We start from the raw sequence: 19060 nt of genomic DNA on the forward strand, positions 1-19060 counted from the left end.
GAGCACGTTTTGCTTTCTTCCTGTATTTTTCTTCTCTTGGCTTTTGTGTCCTGTGTTTTTTCCCAAGCAGTGTTATGCAAATGAACCAATTAATGGTAGATGAAATGGTCTTCCTACCTCCCTGTGTCTGTAACTAGAGGGACAACACCGTAAGTCACGTACCTATTCAGCGGGTTCTATAGGCCACTGCGAGGGTCTGATTAGCTTGACTGTGGAAGACAATCGCAGAGGCATCTGCTTGGTTAATTTTGAGAGAAAATTTACCAGATGGAGGCTGAAGATTTAAGTGATTAGAAGGTAGTAGATTGGAATACAAATTGGATTAAAAGAAATTAGATTGATATAAATCGAATTCAGTCACAACAGTTTGTGTTGTTCGTACCAAGGGCCAGCAGATTATGGGAGAAGCAGATGCTCCAATGAGATAGGAATTGATGTGGCTTTGACAGTCCATCTGCGAAGGTCTGAATATCGAGTACATCCCTAATCTCTCTCTCCATTTATCAATGCCATAATGTTAATTAGTACTTCATTCATTAAGTTACTTACAGGAGAAAAAAATCTCACCCCTATCCCCTCTCTCCTCGAGAATTTGTTATTCTGCCAAGAACTGGAAAGCTCTCTTCAGCTGAGCTAGCTACAGTTGACGGTAAGGGTAGACCTGTGTCCTTTTCCTGATGCATACAACTGCCTTTGGTATGAATGCAGAAAGCTTGAAAACATTTGCTCGTGTATTTCTCTTCACAAATATATAGTTATTTGGAGGCTTACATTATTGCTTAAGCATTATTCCACTAAAAAGGAGTGGATATATTAATCGGATTACATAATTATGTGTATTTTACATTATGGTTTTTATAAGGTATTCACCAGAGTTGCCTGTTTTGTTTCATGGCTCAAGTATTTGACATTAATATTGAGTGGTATTTTTCCTCCTTGAGGGGAAAAATGAGAAAAATTTTGTTCTCATGATTCTATGTGTTTATACTCACGTGCATGTGTGTTGTGTGTTTGATATCTATGGGCTAGTTTATTAGATTATGGAAAATTACAGGTTACTGACACTATCATATATTTTGATATCCAGTGTTTGGCTCTGATTGTTAAAGAAAAAAAGTTAAATGAAATAAAATGAAAATAAACACATCATTGTAAATGCTTGTACTTATATTGGGAATTTGATTCTTTACAATCCAAGGGGCATTGACACAAGAGTCTCATTATTACGCCATTGGCCACAGCAGTGAAATTCAGCAGAAGGCAGTTCTGTCTTGGATGCCATCCAAAGGAACCGAACCAGTGGAGATCCAAAGGTGATCTCACCTCTGAGGCAGCTTGAGAGTGTGCACTCTAAGAATAGCCATGAAGAAATGCCCCTGTGTATTCATAACAATCAGGCAAATACAACTTCTGGAGACTAACGTGATGAGCTGGGCAAAAATGGAACATCAAATCCTGTGATGCAAGAAGCATATCATTAAAGGTTGTGCCAAGTCATTCAGAAATAATCGTGATACAGGCAAGTGTGGGCTGCCTGCCAGTGTGTGAGCACGAAGAATTTCTATTTTTGTTATGTTGAAGGGAGGCAGTGGCTCGTGCAAAAGTGTGTTAAGTATTGTAACATTCTTAGTTTATTGAAGAAAATTCTATGAGCAATGAGCTCTTCAGGCAATGTGCTTAATGTAGGAGTGCTATATAGCTATAAATGGAGATGTAGACACAGATACATATGGCTGTTCCTTATTCAGGCTGACCTGGAATTCTCCTGCATCCTCCCCAAACTCCAATGCTTGGGTGGTTTTTGTAATCACTCTTAATATTGGCTAAAGAATCCAGTGCTTTAAAATTCCCCATACCTTCACTTCAGAAGTAGAAATAACCTGCCCTCCAGGAACCAGGACTGAAACTGAGGTCTGTGAGAATCCAGATTCTATGCGCACCAAGGGCATAGGCCCTAAATTTAAAAACAATGCAGAGCTGATGTTTCTAATCGTATACTAATTGATATAACTTGGTCATAATAAGAGACTGTTTTAAGCTATATTCCAGCAAAATTTAAAAAGGAGAAGGAAAAACGCTAACAGATTAGCCTGCAAAGTATAAAGTATAAAGCAGAATCACTTCTTGTAGTAAAGAAAAATTGCTAACATTTGTTATTGCTATTGTGATAGTGATTAAGTGCCATCTAAAAATAATTTAGTATTCAGAGGTCACTCCTTGTTCCTGTTTTGACACTTTAGTTTTCAGCCTAATTGTCAGTTGTCTAATTGGTGGTGGTTGTCTTCATTAAGAAACATCAGTACATCAAGGTGGTGCTTACTGAGCCTGGCAAAGTCATAGATTATGCTCTCATCCCTGCCTGTGTTTCTGTGACTGATCATTGGGTATTTCATACCTTTTTTAGCCCCTGTGAGGATAATTAAAGAAATTAGTTGGTTGTAAACTAATGATAACAGGGATACAACCTCCCCATTTTCTGATTGTTGATGAACTTTAGACTGTTGATATATTTCTCCTGTGAAACATATCAACAGCTATATTAATTAACATATATATATACACACACTCATATATACAATTTCTTTCAGTGTTTGGTACATTTGATTCAAATGCTACATAGTAACATTCTATATATGTATATACACACAATAGTGTATTGTATGTACACTCTTGTATATACAAATGTACTTGTGACGAGTGAATGTGTATTCATGCTACTACACTTAAAACATTTTTTTTTGGCTAATCTCACAAGGAATGTCCAGAGATTAAATTGAGGCCCCTATTTAATAGGAGATTCTTTAAAAAATTTATACGGTATTTAAATGTACTCACACCAAATGGAAAAAAAGTCAGCCAGATTATATCAGTGCCTCCATCATCATTTCGGGTTTCATATCTGAAGCAGTTGGCCCATGGACCTGATTTCAATATGGGCAGTTTAGATACATATATCAGGCACGAGCTACCTCGATGAAATAGAGAACCCTGCATCTCATTTTTCCCCCTGCAGTCAGTGTGTTTTTTCAAATTTTCAGTGAACTCAAAAAATGAGAAACACAGCCAAGTTCTAATATAGTAAGTGATGTTCTGGCACCTTTGACCATAAATCAGTGTCACAGAGACCTCATGGCAGCCTGAGTAAATTCTGTCCAAATAAATGCTGAGCCCCAGCGTGGAGGTTCAGAGTTTTGTACTTCATCGTAAGACTCATGAGGCAACTTGTATAATTCTCGATGCGTAAGATGGACTTAGGGAAGTCCCAATTTGTAAGTCAATTTGATGAATAAGTAGATTTCTTCTGGCCAAGGGAGTATAAAAATTTAGAAAACCCCATAAAAGTTTGAGATTTGCCTGGGCAACCTATTTTGTGTTGGTTTAAAGAAAAGCAATCACTAACTGTTCCAAAATCCGTATGCATTTTTTTTCTAGGAATGGAGTGATGAGGAAAGGGAAAGAACATACCTGGAAGAGAGAAACGATGAGGCATTTAGAATAATGATAGTGTGAAATTATGTCGAGAGACACAAATGGTGACTGTGGAAATGAGAGGCAGTCAGTTCCAGACACAAACCTGGAGAAAGAAGGAAGAATCCACAGAAATGTATGCCTAAGTGGTTATGATAGAAATGGAAGAGTTAAACCCCACAACTGGGATTCTGAGTATTAGGGATCTTGAGAAAGATGGAGTTGATGTCAGGAAGGAGAGACGATGAAACATGGGACAAGGAGAGAGGTGAGGGTTTCATTCTGAGATAGATGAACCTTGAGTTGATGACTGAGCATTCAGGTGGTCACCCAAACAAAGCCTAGAGCTTTCCTTAGCTGGAGACACTAAACTCACATTTGGCTATTGTTGTTGTAGAGATAATACCTGAACACCATGAGAGGGAATGAGTTCTCTGTGGAATGAGTGAATTATCTTCATTGAAGGGAAGAGTAGACATCTAAGGCATACATACCTTGGGAGGTGGTAACTATTGGGTCAGAAATTATTAGACAATTCAAACTTCTAGTTCACTAGTTTACATAAAACTCAAATATTTTTTCTGTTATTTATAATGGAAATTCATAACAAAAGTAACCAGTAATAATGTTCTTTTTAAAAAAAATTTCAACAGCAGTGAGTGCATCACTAAAACACTAAAATTCAGTTATTATTGCCTCATTTGAAAGTGGGAAAAATTACATGGAATATTAGGCAAACATCATTATACTCTTAACATTTGTATACTTTTCATTTTCTTCCAGATTTTCAGTTGCTGGTTGTTTATGAGATCCAACTTATCAGAGTTTGATATATTGAATATTTGATGGTAAAGGCAACTTCCTACATTTTAGAAATACCACCCTGTTCGAAGCTATCATTATTCTTGTGTTTCACAAAACTTACCACTTTACATTTTTATACCTCTGCCTGTCAGCATTTTTCTTTCCTTTTCGCATAATCCAGAATAATTCTGTGTTCCACTCTTGTGCTTTGTGACAAGAAAGCATTACATTTTGAGAGTGGCTGGATGGGGGTTAATTCCGTGTGTGCATGGTAATAACCTGGGGAAACCTGGGGATGATCAGTTTCATTTGATCCCTCCTCTGATAAGGCTTCAAAGTAAATGGGCTGAGTGGAAAACAACATTATTCCATAACTTTTCTAGAAGCTGCAGATGTTTTTTGAGAGACTCAAGGAATTGAGACTCATATATTTTAGTGAAACATAATTCAAGCAGAAAAAGATCATTTGAAAACGTTTATAGCACTCACATTTGCTGCTCTTCTCCATTCAGCAGAAAAATAAGCTCTTTTTTCTCTGTGCACACAGAATCTTTTAACTGAAAACTACACTCAGTATTTGTGTTGCAGCAGTGATGTTATCTGCTGGTCATTTTGCTCTGAAACAGAAGACATCTCCTGAAAGGAAATTTAAAGTTTTATTAAATCGGTCACTAAAAAGGCATCGATAGATATCATAAATAGACACAAATGAAGAGAAAGTAGATCCCCAAATGAAAAGTATCCTGATCATTAAAGTAACTTATATTCTTTATCTACTAAAATAACTCAAGTTTGCAATCTAAATGTAATCCACTTTGCATAGCCTTACTACAGTTGTCACATCAAAATTGTTATGATTTGCCAAATAAAACTGGAGAAAATGTTTTTATTAAAGATGTAAATGTACACTTATTTATTATTTTAATGCATTGCATAAAGTGAAGGCAAAATACAAACTCCAAAATTTTCTATAAGATTCTATAATTTTGTAAACAGAGCTTATTCCAAATTTTAGTGCTATTTGCAACTGATAAAACATGCCTCTTTTTCAAGCTATTTTATGTCACAAATCTTATCTAAGGTGTTTTTGGTGGAGTAAACACTTAACAATTTAGGTGTATATCCTCCAAATACCCCTGAAGAAATATGATGCTGTCACTTCTGTTCAGTTTGGCCAACTGTGAAAATCCATTCATTCTCAGTATGATACAAAGACAAAGCCATAAGTCCGAGTTGTATTTGGATACCTTTATAAGCCTCCTTTGTTTCAAAGATGCAAACTTCAGGAAAGATTTCCAAAAGCCATTGTACCATATTAAATAAACCAACTCGATTATGGCCATTTCCACCATCCAAGAGGAAATCTTTCTTTTCATCTTTGGGATCACTATACTCATTTTTGACTTGGGCCTTTTATTTAAAGATACACAATTTCATAAAGGTGTCATTTAGAAATTTCTAGGAAAAGTTATTGCTTTAAAAGGACGACAATGATTTTGTTTTGACCATCTCTTGAAACTACTGGTAAAAGTCCGTTTCAGATAATATTCTGATAATATTCCCATTCCTGTTATGTCACTTAAGTCATGTTATTGCGCCCTCAATAAAGTTTATTTAATATCCCTTAGTTCTCTCTAAACTTATAATGGAAAAGCAACCAAAAAAATAAATACATGCTTCCTATGCATTAATCATGGAGTCATTCCAAGATTTTTATAATGAAAAATAAACAGTGTTGGTATATATTTCAGTAAAATAGTTTAGAGGGACACAGGGTTCTTAGGCGTCGACATTTGCTTTAAAAACGCCATATCTTATAGATTGTGGTTCATTGTTTTTAAGGGGGTTACAGACTCCTTTGAGTTTAAAGATAGAGGTTATACTAATAAAAGAGTTATACATTATAATAATGTTTATACTAGTGGGGAACATTTATTGAGTGCTTGCTGTGTACTCAGCACATGGAAAAATCTCATTCAGTCTTCTCAGCAATGTTATTCGACTGATACTGCTATGTTTTATACATAGGGAAACAAGATGCAGAGAAGGTAAGAAATTTGCCTGAGTTCACACTTCTTTTCAGCATTTGAACAGGAGAAATTTCAAGTCAGTCCTCCTACTGACAGATGATTTATATTAACTACCGAAAATATACTTTATCATTTCTTAAAAAGGAACATGCACATATCTGCACAAAATTTTGCATCCAGTGCCTGCAGTACCATCCCTTACCTCCATTCCACATAAACCAACCCATGATTTATGAATCACATTTTTACAAATAATGGAGTAATGCAATGAGATTTGCATCTTAGGCCAAGTTCTGTAGTAGATGAATGTTGATTAGAAATGAACAAGCCTAAAATCAGTCATTGTGCATCCCTTGGACATGATGCAACTAGCGCGTTTGGCTCATGAAAGCTATAATTTTTTTGGTCGTGATTTAGCCATTATTCCTTTAAGAAACTGTTGGACTGTAATCTTATTTTCCATCTGTCTTTTAAAAATCCTTTATAGACTTATATAGCAAAAGAAGTTTGTCTGAAATTTCAAGTAGGATCATTGAATCTCAATTTAACTTTATTATGAAATATTTTGGGGTACAGGAAAAATTATCAGGAGTTCCTGACAAATTTATTAACTAAGTATTTCACAAAGCTTAGCACAAACATGCGTAAGATGTCATTGCTGGTGGGAATGGTGTTCTTTAGACATTGACATTGGGTCTTTTGGCATCTTCAGTTACTAAGATTAATGCTACTGCTACAGAATTTTCAGAATATAGAAATAGAAGGAAATTTAATAGAAGGTCAAAATGATATCACTCCACTCAGAGTTTATTTAAGTAGAATCCCCTTTTCTGGAGACAGACTCATAATCTTCATTAAATAAATGCCAATAGTTCTTAGAAAATTAAACATTATTAGAAAATTTAATGATTTTTGAGATTGTTTCATTGTATCACCTTTTGTAAAGCCAAATGCAATTTCAAACCACATCAAAATATTATAAATATGATAATAAGAAGCCAGATTTTAAAGCTATCTTCCTGGAATAGGGATTGTTTTTGTCATTGTAAGGTAAATCTGCATAAGCCATGAAAACCTCTGATTGGGCAGTAAATCACACTTTAAAGAATACCTTCAACCGTGTAAGATGTAGCAAATTGATTTGAAATAGTATTGGATGAATATCCAGGTTAATACATTGGCTCTTCATTGAATTGTTGGAAATGAATTTATAAAGTAGAAGAGTAATTTGTTATTTCTCAGGAGGAAAATCACCCCTAACAGTTTTCTAGAAAACTTCAGATTAGGAGTTTCAAAATTTATCTTCGATATTATATATACGTGTGTGTGTGTATATATATACACACACGTATATACATGTACACATATATACATATATTTGTGTACACATACATATGTGTGTATGTGTATACATGTGTGTATATATGTATGTATTCATCACGGAGACATAGGAAAGTTGTATATATACACATATATATAGATGCACACATATATAGAGACACACACACATAAATAAGAATATATATATATATTTCTATTTGTATATTCATATATATATTCTTATTTGTCCACCTTTGGTTTGATTGCCTTCAGCTTCTGACTCTAACTTACACAAACCAAGCTTGCGCTCCCTGTGGGTGCTGAGGCTCTACCTGTCACTGAGGCCCACTTGCTCGGGCAGTCAGTGGCTCAATTTTGATGTGGGCATCCAGGAAGTTGAATAGCATTTTAAAAATGTGATTAAGACTTAGCTGATAAAAGCACTGAATAACATGCGGTAGTGGAGGAAAAAATGAGGGGAAAAGTGTTCTAATTTTCATATTTTTAGCAATTTCTGTTAATGGTAGATGAGTAAAGACCTGAAATGCAATTGTGAACTTCAGGTTGAAAGTTTTATGAATCTTTATTACTTACCTTCACCTGAAAGATCAACTCATTCACCCTAAATAAGGAAGGAAATTTTAAAGATCTTTGCTGAATGCTGAAGGTTTTATTTTACATAATTAATGACGTATCTATTTATTTGTTACATTTTATTTTATTTTAAGTTCTGGGATACATATGCAGGATGTACAGGTTTGTTACATAGGTAAATGTGTGCCATGGTGATTTGCTGCACCTGTCAATCCATCACCTACGTATTAACCCTGTAAGCATTAGCTATTTATTCTGATGCTGTCACTCCCCATGCTGCCCCTGACAGACCCCAGTGTGTGGACCTATTTATTTTTAAGATAACTATCCAATATAGCCAGTTAGTCTCTGGCTAAAATGATTTGTAGAGCCATGCATTTACTGACAATATGGATAAATTTTATAGAAATTTAGGAATACATTTCTAAGCTATGTTTTCAGTCTTTTAAATCATTGTTAACTCTTGGAGGGTTTTCTAAGAATTCATGTGATACCCACTGCTTTTGACAGCAGATACAAGACCTACAAAGGCCAACTTTTGTAATCTATACATTTATCAAAAGTATGAACAGTAATCTAAAGTGTGTATTTTTAAAAAAGTGTACCGTGTGTTCATAAATTTAAATTACTACTTATTATGCTTTCTTTTAGATATGTCTGTTAAGATATCATTAATATGACAGCCATAAAGAGTGTGATCCTGCTACAGAACAATGAGGCTGTAGCAATTTACTTTTCCACTTACCTCAGTTTTGGGATGAATAAATAGCACAAAAAACCAGTTTAGGTAATTGCTTAAGGTGATATAACTAACCATATATTGGTCCAGATGAAAAGCCAAACAAAAAACAACTGAAATCTAGTGCTTGGGATTTTCTAATAATATTTTAGACTTCTAAAATGTGGGTAAGAAGAAAAAGTCATCCTGAAAACAGAGCTTGGACCCACAGCTAAGACAACTATATCCTTATATCCTTCTAGTTTTGGTTGTGAGAAAGAAACTTCAGTTCTTTAGTACTCCATTTTTCCTCTTCATCTATAAAATAAGGGTTTGTAAAAGGACCTCTGATAGCTTAATCTTCTGTTTTCTGCATCTGGAAAGCGAGGGCACAGAGATGTTGCAGGGTGCTGTTTTGTACAACTGGAAACTTTCAGAATCAAGGCTGCCTGTTGAGTTTGACAAACCTCTTTTATCCTTACCAATTCCCTTTCACACTATAAGCCCTTTAGTTTTAGGACACTGACAAGTTATTTTGAAATTTTTCTAAAAAATAAGTAGAATTTCTAGGTCTCAATTTTGATTTTGTTTCAAATTTAGACTTATTAAGATGGCACTGCTGTGCTTCCAGAAGGAATAATAATCTTATAAATTTATTTAGGCCAATGGCAAATTAAGAAATCTCCTGAGAGAGTTTTAGCAAAGTTCAAATGGATAAAATGGCCTTCGTGTTTTCCAAATATTGACCTTCTCACCATATCCTATCACATCATTGGACCTCTAGAAAAAAAAAGTTATCTCATAATACTTTTCTATCCACTCCCCCCTCATAAGCAAAGTAAGCTGGAATTTAATAATCACGAAGAATTCAAAGATGGAAAAGTTGTTATGGACAGACTTCATGGATTGATGGAATGATTCATTAATTCCATTTCATTGCAAATTACCTTAGCTCACTAATCAATGTAGACAGCATTTGCAGTGGCACTGAGCTATGTTTCCTTCAGTGAAGGAAATTTTGAATTGGATATATTTTTGACTAATGATAAGTAGTAACAACTAATTCTTTGGAAATCTAGTGTAAAGCTAGCAGCCTGGTCCAGCTAAAATGTATCAAGCAATAAAATATTAATGTCAGAATCATCCTCAGCAAAGATAAACTACTGTCAATGGGATTGTAGAGTTTTATGGGCTAAATTTTGGAAATAAATTTTAGAGTTGGAGTACTTGTCATGTTTTGCAGGAGGAGAAAAAATATTACACTGAATGCTTACTGCCCATCCTGATCCATATATATGATTTCTTTTAATCCTCTAAACCACTCTTTTTTTTTTTTTTTTTTTTTTTTTTTTTTTGAGATGGAGTCTTGCTTTGTCGCCCAGGCTGGAGTCCCGGGTTCCCGCCATTCTCCTGCCTCAGCCTCTGGAGTAGCTGGGACTACAGGCGCCCGCCACCACGCCCGGCTAATTTTTTTTTGTATTTTTAGTAGAGACGAGGTTTCACCGTGTTAGCCAGGATGGTCTCAATCTCCTAACCTTGTGATCCGCCCGCCTTGGCCTCCCAAAGTGTTGGGATTACAGGCATGAGCCACAGCGCCCGGCCTAAACCACTCTTTATAGCATTGATGTCCTGATCTACCTGTTACAAATGAGGCATGAATGTTAACTGATCAATAACCTGTGTTCTTTATTTGTACCACACTGCCTCCTTCCTATTGTGATGTGTCAGGCAACCTTCACCTTTTCGTGTAGTGCTACTGTATCTCTCATTATCAGCAGGTGGCTCTGATCACATTCAGAATTGAAGTAATCCTGTAGAATCTTCCTAGGTTAATTCTGTGTATATCATTTTGGGGAACAATATTTTGTTAAAACAGACATAGTTATGGCTAGAACATGCTGTTACATACATTTTTAAGAGAGAAAAATGAACACAGCATAGAAATTTTGCTGGAGGAAGTATATTTCACACTCTGTCCCTAATTTGCCGAGAATTTCTTCTGCCCTCAGAAAAATTTAGAACAATTTGAAATACAATGCTTGACTTGTGGAGGGACTAATAGTTGATAGGGCTATCCAATTTGTAAAAGAAAAATAAAACTTGGTTCAAGGAAATACTATACTCCAACTCAATGAGGCAGAGACATTTACTCTGTAACACATGAAATGAAACCAACAAGTATTCTAGGTGCATTTTCCTCCTTTATTATACTACGTGATTGAAATCTCTTCCTGAAAACAAATGTTCTCTGGCACTCACTGCGAATGAGTGGTTACTGACTAAAGAAAACTAAACTTAACTATATTCATGAATTATAATTTATACATCACCTTCAAAAATTTGAAGTGCTAATATACCACTCAACTTTTTAAAATATCAAATATTTTATCAAAAATCATTACAAAATCATTGTTTGAGAGTCTCTGAGAAGCAGAAATAATCCATTATGCAAATTAAGGTGCTTAGAACATTATTCACAGATGCACCTGCATCTGGCTGAGGAACTTGATGATGCTGTGGAATGCTGCATTAGCCAGGTCTAAGTGTGTGATGTTCTGGTAAGCATGGAAAAAATGCAGCTTCTTGGAACCTTTCACTGGTAATTTCTGATGCACCTTGCTCACTATGGAGACTAAGAATCTGGTGGCCAGGTAAAGTGGCTCATGCCTGTAACCCCAGCACTTCCGGAGGCCGAAGCAGGAGGCTCGCTTGAGGCCAAGGGTTCGAGACCATCCTGGCCAATATGACGAAAACCTGTCTCTACTAATAATGCAAAAAATTAGCCAGGTGTGGTGGTGTGTGCCTGTAGTCCCAGCTGCACAGGAGTCTGAGGCACGAGAATCGCTTCAACCTGGGAGACGGAGGTTGCAGTGAGCCAAGATCGTGCCACTGCCCTCCAGCTTAAGTGACAGAGTGAGTCTCTGTCTCAAAAAAAATAAATAAATAAAATAAAGAAACAAAGAATCTGTATTTTAAAGAAATATCTTAGTGCTCACTTTGGCAGCACAGATACCAAAATTGGAGCAATACAGAGATGATTAGCATGGTCCCTGGGCCAGGATGACATGCAAATTCACGAAGCATTAGAAAAAAAAAAACCCAGATGATTCTGATGCAGGCAGTCTTGAGAATCAGGCTTTGAAAAACAAGGAAAATGTTTTCTGCTGAAATTAGGACTAGCGACATTCATGTGACACATTTTATTGAAATGAACCTTAGAAGAGGGCTTTGGAATTAGCCTAGATGCCATGTGCATTCTTTACTTGGTCCTCCATTCATTTCTAAAGAATCCTGGCACATTCTGGATTAAAGGTCATGAGTTCCAATTCTGCTTCTTCTGTCTATTCAATTAGGGACAATTTACATGACAATTTCACAACTTACTTTCTTGGACAGTAAAAATAAACATTCGGATATTCATCTTTAGGACCCTCTGACCAATTTTTGTTATCTTTCGTTTATCATTATAAAAGAGACAAAGAATATATATATGTTTATATATAATTTATATATTATTTTAATTAAATATATATTTTATTAATATATATTATATAATATATATTTTATTAATATTTTATATAATATATTTCATTAATATATATTTTATATAATATATTTCATTTATATATATTTTATATAATATATATTTCATTTATATATTATATATAATATGTATTAATTTTTATATAATATATATTAATAATATATATTATTTTAATTAAAACTTGACTGATTGCCCAATTAATAGTTGAGATATAAAAAGATGCCAGACATGATATCAGTCAGAAGCAAAATTAGAATTGTAGATAGTTATTTTCATACATCGCTTAGCATATCTGTTCAAATAGGAGTCTTTGAATAATTTCTCGTTATATGGGCAATAATAACATTGCTGTCAAACTAATTTTCATTTGAAATCTGTAGAAGAGATATTTACAAATTTATAAATTTATTTATAAAACAAATTTAAATTAAAAATGAACTTTGTAATGGACAATGATAATCAGGTACTCTTGAGCAGGGTGGGCAAACCTTAGTAAATATTTCAAGTTTCACAGGCTATATAAGTTTTCTTTGTTACCACTTCCTCCTCCTCATCCCCCTTCTCTTCCCTCTCCTCCTCCTCTTCTTTTAAAAACATTGTTAGCTCAGAGCCATACAAAAACTGGTGTGAGCAGTGCTTATCAAATGGTATTGTACATACAAATACCTGATGAAGAGAGGCGAATCTTGTTAAAACACAGATTCAGATTTCAGATATGCGGGTTTGGGCCTAAGAGCGTCTATTTCTAATACGCCTTTGGATCACACTTTTGTTGCTAGTTGAGGGGCTCACACTTTAGACAGCCAAAATGTTGAGGTTGAGCTGTTTCATGGTACTTCATGTGATGAACAACTCCCACTCCCCCTTACTGTTCTGTTCTCAGTCCCCAGTGAGTTTTGCTGACAACTCAGCTTTATTTTTGACCAAATAATGGAGTTGTTTTAGCCAGTAACATAGAATACCCAGTAGTTTAGTGCTCCTTGATAATCTTAAAGGCCCAACATCTTTGGGAATATAATGAAAGCTACATCCCCCACCCCACACCACCACCACTACTGCCTCCCCTTTACACGATAATACTCATTTCCACACACAGTTTTAAAGAATCCAAAGACTTATGCATTGGGTCCATCGTAAAGACCACTGCTATTGTTATGTAATGTCTGAATTTAAGAAAGCTCAGAATTAATCCCCATATTTTTAATAACATCGTAAAACTTAGATTGTAAAGCTGTATTTTTGTATATCTGTGTCTATCTTTCTAATCTATCTTTCTATCTCTCTCATCTGTCTACCTGGCTGGTGAGACCTTTAAAGTTCACTTTATGTCCTAATTATCTATTGCAGGCCTGATGATTTCATTAGAACCTAAAATTGTAAATGAAGAAAATAACGTTAACTGTTGTTAGGAGTGAGCACAAATTGTTACACACCTTTTATTAAACTTGTTCACAGTGCTCTTTTATCTATCAATTTTTAAAAAATTGCTTGAGATATAATTCATATTCCACAAAATTCACCTAAAGTATACAATATAATAATTTTTATTACATTCACAGAGTAATGCAACCATCACTATAATTAATTTTAGAATATTTTCATCATCCCTAAAGAAATCCCATCTCCATTAGCAGCACTTGCCCAGACCCCCTTCATTCCCCACTTCCATACCCCAGCCCTAGGCAAGCATTAATCTACATTTTATGTCCGTGGATTTTCCTTCTCTGGACATGTCATATAAATGGAATCGTACAGTATATGGTCCATTGCAACTAGCTTCTGTCACTTACATTTTCAAAGTTCATCTATGTTGTAGCATGTATTATTAATACTTCATTTTTAAGGCTGAATAATATTCCATTATATGGATATGGCACATTTTATTTATCCATTCATCATGGATATTTATGTTGTTGATTCTTTCTTTGTTATCCATTCAGTTGGTCATTTGGGTTGTTTCTACTTTTCTGACTATTGTGAATAATACTGCTATGAATATTCATGAGTAAGTTTTGTGTGGATGTAAGGTTTCATTTTGGGGTGATATATATCTAGGAGTGAAATTGCTGGGTCTTATGGTAACTACATGTTTGACATTTTGAGGAACTTCCAGATTGTTTTCCAAAGTGACTGTATGATTTAAATTCACACTAGCAATGGATGAGGCTTTCAGTTTTTCCAACCCTTGACAATACTTGTTATTTTACATTGCTTTGATTATATATGTCCTAGTGGGTGTGAAGTGTATTTCATTGTAGTTTTCATTTGCATTTTTCTAATAGCTAATGATGTTGAGTATCTCTTTATGTGTTTATCGCTATTTGTCTAACTTCTTTGTCAAATTTGTCTAACTACTTATTCTAATCCTTTGCCTATTTTAAAATTTGATTATTTATATTTTTATTGAGTTATGAGTTCTTTATACATTCTAGATGTAAATCCATTATTAGGTATATGATTCACAGATTTTTTTTTCTGATTCTGTGGGTAGTATTCTTTCAAGCACAAGTATTTAAAAATTTTATAACATCCAGTTTATCTCTTTTTTTCTTTTGTTGCTTCTGCTTTTGGTATCATATCCAAGAAGCCATCACCTAACTCAAAATCATAAAAACTTGCCTCTATAATTTCTTGTAATCATTTCATAGTTTTACTTTTTATATTGAGGTTGTAGATGTTCTTTGATGTTTTTGTTAAAGTAGGAGTAAAATTACTAGAAGAGTGTCCTGATATGACAGTACTATAATCTTTATGTAAGATAGTTTACATTATATTGTCATGATAAATGAGTAAAATTCTTTGTGTGCTCATTGGACATACTGGATTTTAATTTTATTGCTAAATAGCTTAGCTATTTTTTCACTTTTTCTTTTATAAATCAATTATTTTATATTTTATTTAATAAGTATTAGCATATTTCAGGTCTTATTCAGCCCTTATCCAGGCCTACTGCCTAATAAGTTAGGGAACAGGTTAATATAGTAAATAGCACCCTCGTAGCATGGATGATTTACTTGCTTACTTTTAATAGTAGAACAGTTTTTGCAGTAGGGAGAATGTAGGTCACTGTGCATAGGGAGATTAATGGAGAACAAAGAGGCTATCTAAACAGATGATTGTAACCTACTATATGCCTGTTACATGAAAAGTGACATAAAACTCTTGATGTATTTTAAGATCAGAGTCTATGGCTATGTATCCAGACCTTTACATTGAGAATATGTTTCTGATTTGCAAGCTACTTATATTCAGCCACTCATATTTAAACACTTTGGGGTCTTTCTTGATTATGAATTTAAAAATTCATTGTTACTTTTGTATTCTGTAAATTCTTCATTGCTTTAAGACCCAGTACTCATGATCTACAACCTTTATTATTGTGATGTATACTGTAATTACCTATCTAGATGCTTTGGATCTCTAGTTTTTTTTAAAGTTCTGACCTGTGAACCGTAAATTACTCTTTTGCTTTAGATATCTAACACTTGTAATGTATACATTCTTTTTTGGTCTGATGTGATTAAAAAAATAGTCAGCAACTTTTAAGAGTTAACCCTCTTCAGAAAAATAAAGTTCATTTAAGACTAAATTAAATTCCTTTTAATACATTGAAATATGTATTTTCAATTAATATTGAGAGTGAACTGAGGTAACATTGACAAGTAAATATTACTGCTGTCTATTGAAGAGAAATGTGCTCATATTCGGTGGTTGGTTGGAAAGTCTTATATAAGAGCAAACTTTTAAGAAGTGCTTATCTATATAATCATTATGTCCCCATATATGTTGATTCCTCTCAGCATCTCCTTTTTATTTACTTGGAGGAGCTGGTAGAACATTTTCATGAATAATGGTAATTGACACCATATAAATGAAAAATATTCAAAATAACACATTATGCAAAAATTTGATTATAAAATATCAACAGATCCTTCCCTTCCTATTTCTTTTCTTTTCTTTTTTTTTTCTTTTTCTTTTTTTTTTGTTTTTGAGATGGAGTTTTACTCTTGCCACTCAGGCTGGATTGCAGTGGCGCGATCTTGGCTCACTGCAATCACTGCAACCTCTGCTTCCTGGGCTCAAGCGATTCTCCTGCCTCAGCCTCCCATGTAGCTGGGATTATAGGCGTCCACCACCATGCCTGGCTAAGTTTTTACATTTTTAGTAGATATGAGGTTTCGCCATGTTGGGCAGGCTGGTCTCGAACTCCTGACCTCAGGTGATCCACCCACCTCGGCCTCCCAAAATACTGGGATTACAGGTGTGAGCCACCGTGCCCGGCCTCTCTTCAGATTTCTTACGCCGCTTATGGCCCCACTTTTATTGCATTCACAGAGAAGTCACTGGTATGATCTTTCTTTGTGCTGTGTATGGCGATATACCAAATTCTGTCAAGCATTTTGATGTGGTGTATTTTTCCTTCTTCTTTTCTACCTAAGCCATCATTTCCCAAGGTCAGGTTCTTTATTTTCCTCTTGAACTATTTAAGTAAATCGCAACTGTCTTCATGTCTCCATTGCTATCCCTTATTGATAATGCAGACTAACAGTATCTTTCAATTATACAGATAGTCATGTCACTGCCCCCTTAAAAATCTGTGAGCCGTGTAAAAGAATAGTCACACCCCTGAGCATGGTACAAAGCCTTGTCTCAGCCTCCAAGACTGCCTTAAACCTTTTCCTGCCGTATCAGCTTCCTTCCTGATTATGAAATGTACCATGCACATAACTCTCATTTCCTTGTCCTTTTGCTGATGGTATCTCTTGGCATGATGCTTTTTTCTTTTAGTTGTCATTTTTCATTCTTTACAGCTCAATCTAAATGTATTTTTTTTTGGGGGGAAGAGGTATCTTATTATGCTTAATTTAGGGTTAACTTTTACTTTTTTTTCTTTCTGCCTATAGTACATTTCTTATATACCTCTATGCAGTGTGTTGCATTTTAACATACGGATTTATACTTGAGCTCTTCAGTCAAACACACCTGAGTTCAAAATTCTGCCTCTGCTGTTTGCCTCATCTACATTTCTGGGCAACTGACATCATTTACTAAGCTTTTGCCTCATCTGTTAAATGCAGATAATATTTGTACATAATTTACAGGTCTCTTTTTGTGTTAGTCTGATAACACATTGGCAGCACATTAAATGATATCTATGTGTGTCTTCTAGGTGCTTGCCAACGTGGCTTTCTTCCCCAGTATATAATAAGCAATCTGAGGACAGGAAATTAGTCTTACTCATCTTAGTACCCATGCTGATCCCAGAAAAACAAGAAAGTCTCTTGTTCTCTTTTACTTTTGCTTGTCATGATTCACGGAACACATTAAACCTAACTCCTTCGAGTTAACATATTAATGTATTGGTATCCCCCATCCTGCAAAGGAGTTGAGATGACTTACGAGATGCATGCACAAAACGAAACATAAAATAATGTTCAATTGGATAATGGAAGAGTTTAATTTCCCCATCAGGAACCTCAGTGACACCGAGGGTTTGGATCAGGAGATGGTAAAGCTTGTCTTTATTCTGTCGTGTTTTGTAGGATCGCGTCTTCGCCAGGAAGATTTTCCGCCGCGGATCGTGGAGCATCCTTCCGATGTCATCGTCTCCAAGGGCGAGCCCACGACTCTCAACTGCAAGGCGGAGGGCCGGCCAACGCCCACCATCGAGTGGTACAAGGATGGGGAGCGAGTGGAGACTGACAAGGACGATCCGCGGTCCCACAGGATGCTGCTGCCCAGCGGGTCCTTATTCTTCCTGCGCATCGTGCATGGGCGCAGGAGTAAACCCGACGAAGGAAGCTACGTGTGTGCCGCGAGGAACTATCTTGGTGAAGCCGTGAGTCGAAATGCGTCTCTGGAAGTGGCACGTAAGTGGACATACTGAACCTCCTGTGCACATTTACTTTTATTTATTTCAAGTAAGTCTGATGTGTTCCCATGGACGCTGAAACCTAAAGAATCAATCCACACACTGCATAATTTTACTGGGTCTTCTTCAGAGAAGTCTGGTCAAGATAATACCAAGCCAGGGCGTTGGAGTAAATTCGTTTATATGAAATCAAGATGACCAATATGTTATTATCAGAACGCAGGCCGGGCGCGGTGGCTCACGCCTGTCATCCCAGCACTTTGGGAGGCCGAGGCGGGCGGATCACGAGGTCGGGAGATCGAGACCATCCTGGCTAACACGGTGAAACCCCGTCTCTACTGAAAATACAAAAAATTCTCCGGGCGTGATGGCGGCGCCTGTGGTCCCAGCTGCTCGGGAGGCTGAGGCAGGAGAATGGCGGGAACCCGGGAGGCGGAGCTTGCAGGGAGCCAAGATGGCGCCGCCGCACTCCAGCCTGGGCGACAGGGCGAGACTCCGCCTCAAAAAAAAAGTTATGGCTTTGATGATGATGGGAATATCTTTTTTACAATTTATATGAAAACTGGCATGTAAATTAATTTTATATCATTTCAAGTATAAAAATACACAGAAGGCCGGGTGCGGTGGCTCACGCCTGTAATCTCAGCTACTCGGGAGGCTGAGGCAGGAGAATGGCGGGAACCCGGGAGGCGGAGCTTGCAGTGAGCCAA

General features: G+C 35.9%; 1 protein-coding gene and 1 non-coding gene across 24 annotated transcripts in view; both read left to right on the forward strand.

Moving 5' to 3' along the window:
- ROBO2 (roundabout guidance receptor 2) overlaps positions 1-19060 on the forward strand; it is a 609610-nt gene that overhangs the window by 40348 nt on the left and 550202 nt on the right. For all 23 annotated transcript variants that reach the window (XM_054551634.2, XM_054551635.2, XM_054551633.2 and 20 more), the window contains exon 2: positions 18022-18348. In XM_054551634.2, coding sequence (XP_054407609.1) covers positions 18022-18348 — 327 coding nt within the window. The remainder of the gene's footprint in view (positions 1-18021; positions 18349-19060) is intronic.
- On the forward strand, positions 11923-12029 carry LOC112132828 (U6 spliceosomal RNA). Its single transcript, XR_002914549.1, has one exon. It is a non-coding gene; the product is annotated as a U6 spliceosomal RNA (small nuclear RNA).

The sequence above is a fragment of the Pongo abelii genome, chromosome 2, assembly GCF_028885655.2.
Source record: "Pongo abelii isolate AG06213 chromosome 2, NHGRI_mPonAbe1-v2.0_pri, whole genome shotgun sequence".
In the NCBI taxonomy this organism is placed as follows: Eukaryota; Metazoa; Chordata; class Mammalia; order Primates; family Hominidae; genus Pongo; species Pongo abelii.